This window comes from Rhodnius prolixus, unplaced genomic scaffold, assembly GCF_049639745.1.
Source record: "Rhodnius prolixus isolate KJV_2025 unplaced genomic scaffold, Rpr scaffold_10, whole genome shotgun sequence".
NCBI classification, from domain to species: Eukaryota; Metazoa; Arthropoda; class Insecta; order Hemiptera; family Reduviidae; genus Rhodnius; species Rhodnius prolixus.
Genome location: NW_027411615.1, coordinates 18,721,661 through 18,738,638, shown reverse-complemented (window position 1 = coordinate 18,738,638; position 16,978 = coordinate 18,721,661). Strand labels below are relative to the sequence as shown.

Genomic DNA, 16,978 nt, shown 5'->3' with positions numbered 1-16,978 from the left:
AAATGGATGTTAAATTGGCGATAAGCTTTACCGGAGAGGTTTTAAAATTTATGATCTAAATTATGTTTTTCAAGATTGTTGGAAGAGAGCAATCATGCCCGTCTAATTGATTGGATGATCTGAGAAAATATTTGATAACTATTGGAGTGAATCACCTCTGGCTTGTCAAAGATTTGTTTAAGATTAATTATAATATTTTTTTGATTCTTTTAAAATACAATTCTTTGGCAGAGATGCTGACTTTTTGAACAACGAGTCAGACTTTTTTCTTTGTAATTTTTCTATTCATTGTGAACCTTATTTCAGTCTCAAATACTGTCATTTTATCCATATTAGTCTTGTGAACTGTGTAGATTAAATTAGGCTGACGACCCTGATATTAAATTATCTAATAATAGTAAATCGAACGCAAGTGTATGCAAACAAATTATCATTCTCTGTTGATAAAAAGCAACAAGTTTTAGAGTTTCAAAATTGAAAATTTAGTTCCACATTTCATTCAAATTATTACTAAAAACTGTGCAATACACACAAAAAAAAAGAAGCACTTTAGGGGCTAAATACATATCGACCACACGCTTCTAGAATTGCCCTAAAATTCCTTGAAAAATCTTTCTTAGTGAAAGTGTTCGAGTAAAATCTAAAAGAACGTAAAAACAAATTTAGTAAAATGGTTGACTGATATTAACCGAAACTTTAGTATTTTGAATTACTTACACTTTACAAAATTTAATAAAGTGAACATGAACTTGAATTCCTTTGTAACAGATATCTCTATACAAAGAAAGATCATAGTAATAATAGTAAAATAACACACTCTGAATAACAAATTTCACTAAATACAATCATTTTTACAAATTGTTACATTTAGCATTATTCATTTACATACACCGACAAATCAATTTGTGAAAACCACTTTTAAGTTTTAAGCTTTTTAAATTTTGTAAAAAAGTTTTTATATTTGTTTTATGTTTAGAACTTTTGCTTTAAAAGTTTTGTTTTTGTATGTTTTATTTATTTAGTTACTTCTTTGTTTAAAAAAATTATGTTGCCTTGTTTTTTAGTACAGGCTAAGCTATACTTATATATAGAAAATCCCTTGTCCAGGGATTTGCTATTTGCCGATTTACCTCTCTGGAAATCTCTTATTCTGTCATGGTCATAAATTATTCTAAAGCCTAATTCTGGATGACGGTCGATTTCGTTTTGTACGACTTTAAAAATTAATATAGCCTAAAAATATGCCTAAAACTTGATACTGGATGGATCGAAGCCCCTGACTGCCAAAAAGGGGTATTGTAGAGTACATTTTCTCCTAAGTTTTATACGAAAAATTAAATATCCCTCGAGCCTCTTTCACCTTCGGATTAATTGCCTGAAATACGGAATGCCGATCTCACGATCTAAGACTTCCTTTCATATTCAAGTCAAGCAGACGGCCACGTTCCTTTTAATTAATACGTATGTCTAGATTAGTAAGAAAATATTCTAAGTGTTTTACATCCACTTGAATATTTTCAGCTTGGACATCCGATTAGAAGTGTTGTTAGTCACCAGTATCAGCTCATTAACATCTTCGAGCAAAGTAACCTGATGTCCTTTAACATCTATAAGAACCTCTAAAATTCATTGGGCAAATATAAGGAATTAAAACAAGCCACTTTTTCAGGAATCCTGTCCCCTGCAAAGCAAATACAGTCGACTCTCGATAAATCGAAATCCAAGGGACTACAAGAAAAATTCGAATTATCGAGACTTCGAATTATCAAGAAGTTTGAATTATCAAGAAGGGGAAAAAAATTCGAATTATTGAGAGTTTTTATTATGTATATATGTATGTACGTATTGAAAATAAGTATGAGCTTACCTAAGTTTTAGACATATATAGCCTCAAGTAAAGGTAAAAATAATGAAAACGACAAAAAAGAACAAAAAAATTACATATGTATTAACATTTCAATAAATAACATGTATGTATGTACCTAATTAAAAAAATGAAGAACAGTTTTTTGTTTCAATGTGGCTTGACTTAGAATTGTAGCAAGCGTTAATGGTAGAATATTGAAAGTTTTGGCGATATCTTTTTTTTCGAACCACTTTTCACAGCCGCGATAATTTTTCTTTTTTGTCGGACACAGTAAGGGAGACGCGCTTCCCATCGTGACAAACTAAGAAAGAGAATCGGAAAGTTAAAGTGGGCTGAAAGGAGGGAAACATTACGCAGAAAATGAACAATAAGCGGAAAATGAGAAGTAAACATTACTAGGGAAAATTCGAATTATAAAGAGGGGAAGCGGCCTCGTTCGAAATATAGAGCCTTCTCTCCCCCTGTTGTTAAGAAAAGGATTTCGAATTATCGAGCGTATCTAAATACACTGCATTTTTTCGATTTACCGAAGTTAGCAGCTGTAGAGTTCGAATTATCGAAAAATTCGAATTATCGAGAGTCGACTGTATTTTCACCTCCTGACAGCTTCAGCATTTACAAAAATATAAAGTAGGACCTGGCACAGTTGATGTCTACTACCATTTAGCAAACCCAAGGGTGGACTCTAGCTTCACCGCATTATTCTACCCAACCCTCAAAGTGGTATAAACCAGCATACATTTTCACATTCACCGTCTTATTTGGGAAGCTATAAGGGTCCATTAAGGCTTTAGATATCTTTGGACTTCCTTTCTATTTAGTGCCGCCTTCCCTTAGGTGCTTCTTAGAATCCACTGACGTGAGAACACTGTCCTAAGTACAGTAGTGCAATAAAAAAAAAGGCTCTCAGTGATGACTCGCTTAAATTAATACATAAACAATAAGTAATTATAAATTGCGCTTAAATTAAAGACTGAAAATCACATAATACTTTTCAGTTCTTACCTGACCTCCTGTCGTTGCTTTGGGCAGTTAGAGTGCGTCCATCCAAGAAGACTTTTCGAAAACAATCTCTGACCTTAAATACTATCAACACTTTATCCGGACATGCTCTTGAGAGGCGGCATATCCTTTCATGATGAGAAGAATTATCTATCCCTCTTCATCAATAGCGATATTGAACCGTACATCTTCAGAGCACAAGAATCCCTTACCTCTTTCAACATCTTGCTCCATTGGTTGTATTGATTGCTCTCCGGGGCTCCACTTGCCCCATAGATGGTTCTGATTGCTCTGGAGATAGAAGGAGTTTAGTTCTCTTTTTCTTTCTCTAATTAAAACGTCCTCACGGTCCAAAGGATGCTAGAAGACTTTTTTTTAAATAAAGTTCTTCTAAACAAGCCTTACGATTCTTTTTTTCCGCTTACGACTTTTATTTGTTAAATTTGCCTTAATATTTAAAAGAGACCCATTTATTTTATTATTAATTACTGGAACTCGGAAATGTACCTCTCATATTTCCAATAAATTTATTTTTTCTTTAACAAAAATTTTAAAATAAGCTTTTTATAATTCTGTTTCATAGATTTCATTATATAATTCTAATTTAAAAACAAAAATTAATAAAAATGTTCGTCATTTACTAAACAACGTGGTAAAAATTATCATTTAGAGCCATTTAAAAGAATAAGACTATCTATAGAATACATCCGAATTCGCAGATTAACTAATTGTTATAGATTTGAACATTGACATCTTTATAATAATTTTACTTCTTACTTTGGACTAGAATCATCTTGTGAATAGATTTCGTGTATTAATATTTGGTAGAGCTATATTAAAAGCCCTCTAAAAGACAAGCTTTGAGAGCTAAACCAACAGTCTATATTAACTGCTTTCAAACAGATGTTTATCTTTGAAGTTGTAAATAAGCATAGAAGTTTGGGGACTCGAAAATAATTATTCATTTAAATAAGGCTAACTTATCATTAATTTGAAGGAAAAAAAGATTGTTTTTTTCTCTTCTCATACAAGAATTAGAACTGGACTTCTTTTATATTATTTGGACATTTAGAAGTAAAATTGTTCAAAACCGTTCTTGGAGAATATTGCAAGATCAAAGTACGAAAATGATAATCATCTCTTAAAAATTCTAATGTAACTTGATTGTTTTTTCAATTTATATCGAAGCTACCTTCATCATTTATGTGTTCTCATAAACTTGGTAAGGTGAGACGATATGTCTCTATTATTATTCACGCTTTTCCTGTCTTGTATTTTAAAAATTATAATGTTTAAATAAAAAGATTTGAAACCAAAATTCATTATGACCGTCTTCGGATTTGCATCCACTTGTGGTTGAGGCATCAGATTTGTTTAGGGAATCGGGCTTTCATTTCTTAAGTTTTTGTAATTTGGTGCTGATGTAATCGATTCTGTAAAACCAATTCTGCTGAAAAGGAATGAAAATACGAATCGGGAATCAAATGGATCACTTAAAATTAAAATAAGTACGTAAAGAACGCTTTTGATAACTCAAACATGCCAATTCTTCGCCTTGTAATTTCTGTTTAAAGTACTTACAATGTAAAATTACTGGCTTGTAGGGTGCCAGTGCCTACAATTGAAATAGGCGATAATAGAAACTCGATAGGACAGGTAAATAGCTCAGGTGGCGCGCTAGATTCGCACGCGTAGACCTCGGGTTCGAATCTAGCTGGTGGCCTTTAGATTTTCTATTTCTAAGAGCTACTTACAACAAACTTTTCTGTGAAGCGACAGTGTTTTCTATAATGAGTCTGGAGCTATAAGTGCATTGCAAAAGATCTGAGCGCCAATTACCTCAGTAATTGATGCAATTTAAATTGTTAAAATCCCGTTGTAACTAAAGAAAAATAACGTTCAAAAGGAAATATTTACTTGCTGAAATATGATAAATAGTTATACAAAAGATATAATTAATTATCTAATTTAAATTTTCTGTTTCAGTTTATTTGAAACTCACCCGGATGTTCAACAAGTATTCATGCCGTTTAATGGTATTGAGTTAGAAGATTTAAAACATAGTAAACAGCTGCGTGCGCATGCTTTAAGGTAAATATTGGCAATTTTTTATTATATTAATGTTCTTTTTTTACAAATAATAGAATAATAACTAAATTCTTATAAAAAAGCTACTGTATTTTTTAAAAATGTAGAAATAAAAAGATTCATTCGATTGGCTTTTCGCAGCCTTGAAGGCGAGTCAAACTAATAATAATGTCTTAGTGTTATAATGCTCTCTGACAATAAACGTAACAGTTCCTATCCTTCCAAAAGTCAAAAATCATTCCGGAGCCAGTTTTCGCAAATAAACGCTACAAGATGGCAGAAATTTAAGAACTGATTAAAATGAATATTTTGGGTTTTCAATTTTAACCAATTAACATTCCAGAGACAATTTTTAGTGAAAAAATATATAAGTTTTGAAGAATTTCGAGAATTTGAGGTGGAATGCCAATAAAGTTCCATATTGCACATACCAGCCACGACATATCGCTTCCAATACGCGACATACACCACTTTAAGCAATAAAATACGAAATATTTATAAGTTTGATATAAATATTTGTTAAAATTTCTGTAGAAATCAGTCCAAAACTACATAGCTATCAAAAAAAGTATTTCTTCAACATAATCTTTTAATAAGAAATATGAGATAATAATTCGGTGTGTAAAGTTTGCTATAAACCAGGGGTCTCAAACTCAATTTACCCGGGGGCCGCTGGAGGTAGAGTCTGGGTGAGGCTGGGCCGCATCAGGTTTTCCACAAAGAAAAGCTCTTACAAAAACATTCCAATCTTATCAAATGTCTTTATTTTTTCATCTTATTTTGTGTTAAAAAAATAAAAATAACAAATTCAAAAGAAAATATAAATCAATCAGCAATAAATAATTGCCATGCATTGCAATCACTGTGAGCAACTCCTCTATGACTTCAAAATTGTCATCAACACCACGAACATAGATTGCGAGATGGGCACAGTGTCGGTGATGTCTGTGGTCTCATCAAGAGCGACTGAGTATACACTGAAACATTTTACTTTCTCACACAGTTGATCATAAATGTCACTTTGTCAGAAATGCGCTCTGCTAGGGTGTCGGCAGAAAGGCTGATGTTGCTGAACTGACCTTTCTTTTTTGGACAGACAATACTTGCAGCCTGTAATATGCACTTTTTTACAAATTCCCCTTCTTTGAATGGCTTTCCTGCTTTAGCAATCATCTCACTAACCACGTAGCTAGAGCTTCGACTGCTGCATCCATTCTCTTTGGTTGCTTTCTTAAAGAAATCTTGGTGCCTCAGTAGATAAGTTTTAAGATTAGCAACCCGGTTTGCTTTCTCATCTCCCTGGTATTTTGCATACTCCTCAGCATGTCTAGTTGTGTAATGACGTTTCAAATTGTATTCTTTGTGTACCGCAACTTTCTCTGCGCAAATAAGACACGTCGGGATGCCCCTTTGCTCAATAAAGAAATATTGCACGTCCCACTTTTCCTGAAATTGTCTATGCTCATCACCAACATTTCTCTTCACTGCAGGGGCTTTGAAAAAGACATGTTTGGGGCTGTGTAATATATAATTCCACTTGGTTTCACTGTTTCACTGTTTAGCCGATGCGTCTTTTCGGCTTTTTATTTCTGTCCCGTTGAGCAGCAATTTCCGCGGCCGTCTTCGGGCACGGGGTAATGGCGCAAGTTCGCAATAAGCCCGGCTGATGCTCCGCTTCCGAGAGCAATATACCCCATCGTGATTGGTGGATTCATTCAGCTCCGCACACAACACTGAAGAGTGCAATTCGTATCAAACTCGGGCCCCACTAACATTAAACTTTGATATTGAGGTGGGGGCCGCAAATTATTGTCCCGAGGGCCGCGAGTTTGAGACCCCTGCTATAAACGCAGTTAGATATCTATAATATTAAAAAGTATTTACTAATTGCGGCGATGATTATGAAAGGGCTTCTAGCGAGACTTAGCCGAATATAGAGTAAATTGGATATTCAGAGGACTGAATTTTCTTAAATTCCTTTTTTTCCTTTCACGATTTTATTTGAATTTTTCCATCCAGCAAATATAATGTTCTTCAACTTGAAGAAATGAAATCTTCTTTAGGTATAAAATCATTTCTGAAAAAAGTTTCAGGCGCCAATAACCGTCAATGTTGACGCGCCTCAAATCCAAAAAAAAAAAAAAAAATCTGGTAAGACTGAGGAGCCTATGAAGTCAAGCTTAATTCTATGAATTTGTGTTATTTTTGAGTGAGCGTGTACTATTAATATCTAGGATTAAACTAGCGAGGATGCGGTCAAAATAAAAACAGCAAATCAGTCTGTACGCCTAAACGGCACGCTTTACGCTTTAGGCGTAGATCAAGTTGTTGTATTTTATTTGACTAAATTCTCGTTAGTTTAATCCTAAATCTCAATTCTATTTTTCCGTTACCCTTTAATATGTAGATCAGTTCTAATACTGAGTGTGAAGAAATTTGGAAGCTCCTATGAATTCCAAAATAATGTTTTTATTAATTTTTTTTTTTTTTTTAATTTATAGAGTACAAACGTTGCAAACTGCTTCACAAAAACTGCTAATTTCAGTGGAGAAGTGAAGCTCGGCAATCAATATCGATATGGAATTTTCTAATGAAGAAACTGAAGTTGGAAGCCCTAATTTCTTCTGCCTTATAGTTTCATTTCATTATGTTGATGAGATTATCCTTGCATAATAACATCCATGCAACATAAATCAATATGCTTTCAGCGATACAGAGAAGCAATTAATAAATTAGTTCAAATATAGTTCATTCATATAATCCATTAAAAGCCTCTTTGTTATACTCTTTTAAAATGTCAAACCCTATAGAATGGTTAAGCTAGCTCTAACAGTCCACAACCCGCAAGCAAAGTGAGATTTATTATGATTTTTACAAACTTTATTGAGTTTTATCTGTAAATACATGAACTGGTTACACCGCTGATGAACTTTTGGATCAGGATTCAATTGGGTGTGAATGCAGTAACGAGGTTTCTCTCGGTCTGTCTAAATCTTAAAAAATTATTTAATTGAAAGATTGATAATTTTGATTACTAGAAGAACCATTAATATTGTTGCACTAGTATTTATTCTAGTAACAAGCAGTGTTCTCTCTCTCCGTAGGTCTCAAGAGAAAATAAAAATAAATACAAAATGTCTTTATACAGTAAAGTTACATAAATTCTACGTTTTAACCACAGTCTCTCATAAAATACTTTATGGCGCTATTATTTCCTAGCTGTTTTCGTTCAGTATTTACAACAATGCGCTTTTATAGTTGTAATAGCTGCCACGCATGGTTAAACCATCTTAATTTTTATTAACATTTATATATTTTTTTCAATGAAAAGGGCTTTATTGCTGATAATTAATGGAAAGAATCTTGTGATTGCATTCGACGTGTTGATATGTGGTGACAAACTGAAATCTGATGAAGTAGTTGAAATTGATTGTAGGTATATTGGTATATCTGTAAGTTTTGAGTAAATTAAATAAAGAAATTTAAGAAGTGTAGAATGCAAAGAAAAATTAATTTTTTTGTTTTGAAATCAGCAAGTTGTAACATATAAATTAATAATCAGTGACGAACAAATTCACCAACTTGTGGATCCCTATGATCAGATTGGCTTATTAGAGGCAACCAAATATGTCAAGTAAAACAAATACTACAATCGAATAAAATTACCAGATCTAATATGACTCTTGAATTCGCTTTGAAATCTGTTCTAGGCTGCATGAAAATTAACTGAAACTCATGCTCAATAATGAAATAATAAAAATGTTTAATTTTAATAAAAATTGTAGGAGACGTACGACCTAATTCTGTAATTCAGATTACGATGAACTTATAGTAGATTTTAATGACGTTCTTATAAAAATAGCACAAAAAAATAAAATTATGGGAGAAGATTTATGTCACAGGTTAGGGATGCCATTTTGACAGTGTGGAAAACAAATTTATAGATTACTCAAAATTATTAACATAAAATATTATCCGTTTAAAAATTTATCATTTTCGGTCCTGCCACGTGCAGCACCAGTACATGTCAACAGCAATACTCCATTCAGATGTGAATTCACTCTTGTGTTAGGAGGACACACATCACTCTTAGTAGATATAATAGACAAACAACCCTGACATATCAGTGTACTTGGTATTACAACCGCTGTACTCTCTATTTCACCAGTAACTGATATAAATACAGAATTTTGGTTTATTTTTTTTCCTACCTTCATTTAATAATATGGTTATAAGATGAAATACAAAAAAAGATTTAGCTTTAGCCTAAATATGCCCGGTTAGTGAAGTGAAGCTTCTGAAATGTTCAAATTACCGCCACATTTAATTATTAATTGCTGTGTACAGAATTCTAAAAATCTTCATTGCAGTAGAAATTACTTAAACCGCTGAAAAGACTACTCGGCGATACCCAATGCAGTTTCTGAAACTGGAAGGCTACAAATAATCATATATTTATAATGAGAGTCTTACTAAAAAAATTTCTATGAAGATAATTCTGAAATCCATCAAATCATAAGAGATTTGAAGGCAGAATGATCTCTGTACTTTTTAATTGAGTCCTAGAAATAGAATTGGAACAAGCGAAAATAATAGATCCAGCAGGCAGCATTAACAACTGAATCGCGTATTATTTGGTCTATGAGGACGACGAGGCCTTGTAGCAACACCAGTATTTGCAATTAAAGGGTGTGTTTTCAAAGGAGAAGAAGGAGCTTTAATAGTGAGGCAACATCGTTTTGAGGAAATTAATGCTTTATTAATTAATACGGCTGAAATACTTCCCCCTGACAGTGTAGGCTTAAAGGGCATCATATTAACTGTAAATCTCTCAACGCTCCCTCGACCTTGGGCTAAGTATTCGCTCTCTTAAAAAGAGAGCTAAATTTTTTAAAAAAAATCATAGCTCATAAAACTGCGAGGCCTGCTAATGGAAGAAAATATAAATGTCTAAAAGTAGTTGCCAGTTTAAAGAAGAAATAGACCGAGTTCCGCTTTAATTAGACTAGTAATGAACCTGCTTTAAGCCAATCATCTGTTCATAAAGATGTAAATTGTACAATCAGAGAGGATTCATAGAAATTTACTTTTGATTCACACGTGGCATTCACATTAATCACAAATCTTGTTGAAAGTAATATCTAATTTCTGTCAAAACATCTTCACTTACACGAATCTTTTATACCATAATTAGCACCAACTCTGAAAACTTTAAGGTTTGGTAGGAAAGTCAGCTAATATGCTCTATTTCAAATGTCTTTCTAAACGGATAAATGAGATGAAAATTAAATTGGTTTTCCTGAAATAATACTTTCATTACGACTTAAAGTAACATTTCAAAAGTATTAATTTCTTCCTTAATGCAATTATGGATTACTAAAGAGTTTGAAATCTAACAAGTTTCTTACTTAATAATATTTGATTTGGAAAAGAGAGCGCAATGCTTGTAAGTGATTTATCACATTTAATTTAGATTTATGTTAAAGCTGTACCTGATTTTTTTGGGGAACGAGATAAAGTTGTGAACTGAATAAAAATATACAATATATTAATAAATACCTCTCTACTTCACTCAAGAAGTAGCGCAACCCCATTAAGCAGCATTGTTTCTTGCGTGTTTTGGCTCAACAAACATCATTGGACAAATACTTATCTTTTCTTAAGAACCACTTCTTATAGCGTGTTGAACTAGCGTTTAGTTTTACAAAATAAAATTTAATATTAGCTAATCTTTGGCATGAATGCTTACTTTTTTTAGTAATCATCAATTTTTTCATTTACCAACAAATTTACTAAATCGTACACATTTCTTAAGTCCGCTACTTAAGTGCTCTGGAGAGCTTTAAAATAATACCAGTAACATTATTTCTAGAATGAGGTCATAGGTCTATTTCTCTGATCAATAGAGCTATAACAATAAATAGACATTTATTTATTCTTCGGTTTGTGTTTTCCTAAAAAAATAATTGATTTTATGTATTTAAGAGTTCGAAGAGGAGATTATTCTTCTATGATATTAGCCTGTCTAATATTGATTGATAGTAAATTAATTTCAAATTATAACAATAAATGCAAAATGTTCCCTAATTTAGACGTTTCAGTAACCAATAGTTATTTATTTAACAAGTGCAAATTGCCGAGTGTGAGGAAAATACTTCATACTCGAGTTAAATATTATATTTTTTCTGCAACCATTTATTAACTAAAAAAATTAAAAATTCCATTTTTACAGTCTACAAAAAGTAATTTATTTATTATAAACATTTATTGTTATATTACAATTATTTACATTACTTACGTATTTACATTACTTATTACATTTTCTGCTGTTTCTTTTATTGACGGAGGAGTGTTTTCTAAACAGGAATCACTAGAATCCATTTTAAATTTCTGTAAGGTAACACTATAACCTTTTTAACTGTTATAATTAAAAATATCTAATTATTTATTAAAGTATTATTTTTATTTCTATATTCCTTTCAATTTTTATTTTATTTTTTAATATTCGTTTTTTAATTATTTAGTTACGTTAAATAAGCTTATTAAAGTTTTACAGAAAATATTTATGTTAATAACAAAACTTCTTATATCAAGGAAGCACAATAAAGTTTTTCCACTCACTAGTGAGGAAAGTGACACTAATGGGAATTTTTCCCCACTTGTGTGGGAAGTAGGGCATTACACAGCTGATTTTAATTGAGTAATGAGAACTTCCCTACATGGTTGCAGAAAAAATTATTTGTTTTTTAAATTCTGTTCGAAACACATAAAAAATGAAGTGATTTTAACGTTAATTAATCGAAATTTTTCAAAAATACAGCTTCTTTAATTATTCATAACTTTGAAAATAAAAAGGCCATCAAAATGATTCCAACTGCATTGTCTTTATAGCAAATTATATTTAAATAAACTTAGTTCAATTACATGTTTTGCTAATAATGAAAAGATACAAAACATTTAATAAGGATTTTTTATAAAAAAAAAAAGAAAAAAAAAAGCAAACAAAAATTTTTTGATCGATGGTAGCAGCGACCTCTAAATATTAATCGATTTTGCTCTAATACGGACTAAAATTTTTGTCTTTAAATGAACTTTGATTTTCCGCCCGGCGCTCTTTAAAATTTAAAAGTCATCATTTTTTGAAACACCCTAGTGTACATATTTTATTTTAACGAATCATAAATCGCTTTTTACAATTAGTTAAACTTAATTTAACTAAAAAAAGATGTTTGCTGCGTCATAAATTTAGGCATACACTGCTATTAATAGGCAAGAAATCTATAGCAATAACAATAGTTACAATACCCTACTAGTGTAAAAATTAACATATAATTACTATAACTGTACAGGTGTGAAGAATAAAAATGAAAAAGAAAAATATGTGGTGCTGGAAAGAGAATTAAAATAATAAGGAGTACAAAATACATAAACAATTAATAATAGTAAATTAATAGCTAATGTTAGTAATATGATGAATTTGAGAAAATAATGGTTAGCTAGAATATATTATGGAATGTAGTTATCGGATAACAGAAAATAATTAATGATCATATTTTTAAATTAATTTATGTAGCGAAATATACAAATCTATTCGCAACCATATATATTCAGCCGTTTTAGTAGTCGAGGAATTGCATGAATATTTATTTCTGTAGAATTTTATAAAAAATGATGATTCTAAAGTTTTTTTTAAATGGAAATATGCAAATTTATGGACGATAACAATTCCGAACTGTCTATTAGGCTATAAATAATGGCATTTATAAATAAAACTTTTTCTGCCTAGAGCACAATACAGAGAGCTTTGTCCAGGAATAGTTTAGAACGATGCTCAATGAAGCCTAGTATTCTTCTTACTGATTTGTACTAAAATGAAACTTATATGGCCATTGATAGTTATTTTGGTGACAAATATTTTTCCTAGGTAATGAACAGCTATATTTAGAGACGCCCATCTAGTTTGTACAAAATTTTTATTGAATTAAATGAATTACTGAATGAAATAAAGAATCACTTGGATACATTTAAATTGAGCATCTAGTCTACAAACTGAGTAAACATCTGCAACATGCGGACTATTAATGGATGAAAGCCTCCACAATTTTGACAGAAAGAAGCAATGGCGCTTTACTTAGAGGAGATCTATATTCACAATATATATATACAGATAAATGAAATCACTTACGACAGCACTGAGTTATCCAGAGTAATGTGAGACCTATTTACATATCTTTGCAATATGTGGTTAAGAGTATAGATATGGAGTACCAAGTTTACAGCCTCTTGTATAGTAATAGACAAAATTAGCAAATCAATAAATGAGTATGAATATTGAAAAAAAATAAAAAATAAGCTTAATTAGTAATCTTAAATTTATTGAAGAATAAGGAGAACCCAGAAATTCTGTATACAGAATTGGAAAAATGTCAAAACTCTTGATAGTAGAAGATATGACATATACATTGATGAGTTGCCCGATGGAATAGCAAGTCCCTTTTGACATAAATTCCCAAATGATCTTTTGAAATGAAAATGGGTAATTTTTTTTATTTATTTATATACTGTGAGAATCTGTAAGGAACTTACAAAGAGTTTCCATTTTTATTCGTCTTTGATCCTTCAAAAATAAAATAAATAAAATTTTCCGTCCGTTTTAATCAGCAACTGAATGCGTTTTTTTATTATTATTATTTTCTCTTAGATATATTTTATTCAAAGAAAATTCTGGAACAAAAATACTGCTATCTCTTTCTAAGCAAAAACATGCACATATTTATGTTTCTCTTTAGAATCTGCTGGGGTGAGTAAATTATACAGTTTTTTCTTTTAATTTCTAATATTTTTCTTAATAATTCCTTCACAATGAAAACAACCATAATTTTCTTCTAGACTGAACTTCCAATTTGTCTGACAGTGAAGTACTGCCGTCAAATTAAGACGAAGACAAGTTGATTAAAAGAGACCATACTTTCTCAAGTGGTTTATACAGGAAACGGTTATAGAAAGGATATTCTCTAGAGGATAGATGGGCTGGAAGAAGTTTCCAATATATGTCTATCCTTATTATATAGCTTTTCTTAATTATTAATCACTGTAACCACTCGTCCTATTTTCCTTGCAAAGTGAAGATTATAAGATTCTGACGTTCAGTATACTAAATAAGAATTTCTTTGAATACTACATATTAATAAAGAACGGAATTTGTCCAAAATATTTTCACTTACTCAATTTTCTTTTATCTACTTTTATTTCTCTCTCATGGCGTCCGAGCAGATTTTTGAATTTCAATTTTCACCAGAACCTTTTTGAGCCTTTAGAGTAAGATTTTTTCAAATCTTTTATTGGAATTTACCACTGCAACGGTTGTTGCAACAAGCAAATATGGTAAAAAAAGAAAAAGAAAGCTACTGTAGAGGAATGAAATTTGAGAAAACGAGTGTTAGCAAGATCTGTAATGAAAGGGATTTTGAGGTCATTATAGATAGTGAGGTTAGATACATAGAACGGGGCGTTAAGAAGTTTTCGAAGTATTTTTGACGGTAATGCCTGGAGGCGTAGTGAGTTGGAACGCTTAGTCGATCCCCATACTTCGATGCCGTATGACCAATTAGGTGGCAGTAGCAGTAGATATAAGAGTCTTTTGTTATGTTGGTTAAGTTTCGAATGTTTGTCAAGTAGTCTGGCGAGAAGCAGTGCTGCACGAGAAACGAGACAAATCTCGGTCTCGGTCTCGGTACCGAGACCGAGACCGAGACGAGACTTGAGCAACCGAGACCGAGACCGAGACGAGACTTGAGCAACCGAGACCGAGACCGAGATCGAGACATGATATATATCTCGTCGAGAAATCTCGGTCTCGTCTCGGTTTTTCAAATATTAATTTTTAGCTACAAAATTATAAAATCGTGTTCTTTATTAATAAACAATCATTACGGGTATTGAATTAATTATTAAAAGATACGATTTTATTATATATGTTCAATATCACTACATCTATTTGACTTCGAATTACATAAGTAAGCAAGGTAAAGTAATCGCCTATTTTTTCAGGAGGGGCTTTACGTCCAACTACCAATTAGGTGTCGCGGACGGAGGCGACTACCAAACACACTTTACTGTAAATTTCTCATATTAACCATTAAATAAAATCCAAGGCCTAAGACCGGGAATCGAACCCAGTACCACAATACACATTAGCTTCGCAGGTCTCGCACCGCTCGGCTACCGTGGCGGCCCCCTTCGAATTATATAATTTTTACTAAATTCACTAAATTTCACTATTCATATCATTCATTCATTCAATTACATAAATTTCACTATTAATAATCTAATACTTTGAACTTTGATATTATTTGAATTATATTTTAGAATTTTGGAATTAGTGAATTTGAAAAAAAAGACTATCTATGCACCTAAAAAATATTGCCACAAATTTTCGTTTTTAAGATACACTTTGCCCAAGCATTGATACATAAAAGAGCTTTTACTGAGTCAGAAGTTAGAGAAGATCTTCTATTGGTCATTATCATCGCAGCTTGCGAAAATAATCTTTCCGATGGCACTGAAGTTGCACAGATACTAAAAATATCTTTTGCCATTCTAGACAAATTTTTGAAGGAATTCTCAAGTGTTTTCCACCATTCTAAAATGTCAACGTCTACTGGTGCTTGGTCTAATTTGGTGTAATTAATGATTTCTGTCTTCCATGCTTCGGTGATATTTGCTGATTTTTGAGCAAATGGTGCAAAAATATTGATGCAGTCGTCGTCGTCGTCAAAAGGTGAATCATCAGATTCTTTATCTTCACCAACAGCCATAACTAATGGAGCGGGAAGTTTGTTAGGAGGTGTATTTTTTATTTCACGAATCGACTTGTTATAGCAGGCAGATATGTTATTTGGGTCTTTCATATGGCGCGTTTTCAACATCTTTTTGAAATTATATAAAGATATATAACAGTAATAGTAATATATGATGCATTGAAGTGTAAGTAGTTGTCTTCTTTTACACACATTTTCATTACTAATATATAAATTAAAATAATTATTAGAAAATAATAACATTTTTTGAAAAGATTATTTGATAATCTTCAAAAGTATGAAACTTTTTTAATTGGTCTCAATCCTAGGATGTTAAATCCCATCCTTATTTTAAAATTTCTCACTAGCCAAAAGCACAGTTTTCTTCAAATAGACTTATTGATAAAGAAGAGATTGTTGAAGAAGTGAATACTATTGTATTCTCGGTCTCGTGCAGCACTAGCGAGTTGTTGGTTAGTTTCTTGTCTTTTCAGTCTAGTATGGGGATTCCATGTCAACTGTTTGTCTAGGTGCAGTCCAAGGTAGCGTACTTTGTCCACATTTGGTACAGGAGTTTGGTTCAAGATGATGGGAGGTAGGATTTTCCGTCTGAGAATAAATACTATAAACTTTGACTTCGTAACGTTGGTTTTGATTCTCCATTTGAAAAGCCAGTCCTGTAAGTGGTTGATGTGTGTTTGTAGAGTTCGTGTAGCGATAAGAGGATTGGAATGAGGAGATAAGATTGTAGTATCGTCAGCAAAGGTAGAAAGAATGGTATTTGGAGTAATTAAAATCATATTTGTTTATAAAACAGTAATACCCTTATACCTTCAACGATTTATGTTCAATCGCTTTATTATAAACAATGAATTACCTCTTGTTCATAAAGTTAATAAACAAAATCTGTTGATGATGGCAGTACGATGAAACTTTTACTTTTGATTTAGCCAATCTCTCATTTTACACACCATATGTTATTCAGAATTAAGAATATTCTTCTAAGGCTGAACATGTATTCTATAATTAATAATTTATTAAAGTTTGCTTGCAGCGTCTAATGTAAGTATTTGGCACTTTTCAAATTTGATTTGACCTTAGATACCTTAGATTGACAATGTTAAACATAATTTATGTAGAAATATATTATACAGATAAGTATATTAAAACTGTCCGGTTGTATAAGGGTTGATCGTCAAAAAGTGCACGAAAAAGCGTAACG

General features: G+C 31.8%; 1 protein-coding gene across 1 annotated transcript in view; it reads left to right on the top strand.

The window, feature by feature from the left end:
* The window catches only part of LOC141456728 (cytoglobin-2-like), a 185,929-nt gene that overhangs the window by 120,658 nt on the left and 48,293 nt on the right, over positions 1–16,978 (top strand). The window contains exon 3 of the mRNA XM_074132977.1: positions 4,856–4,960. Within this exon, the coding sequence (XP_073989078.1) occupies positions 4,856–4,960 (105 nt within the window). The remainder of the gene's footprint in view (positions 1–4,855; positions 4,961–16,978) is intronic.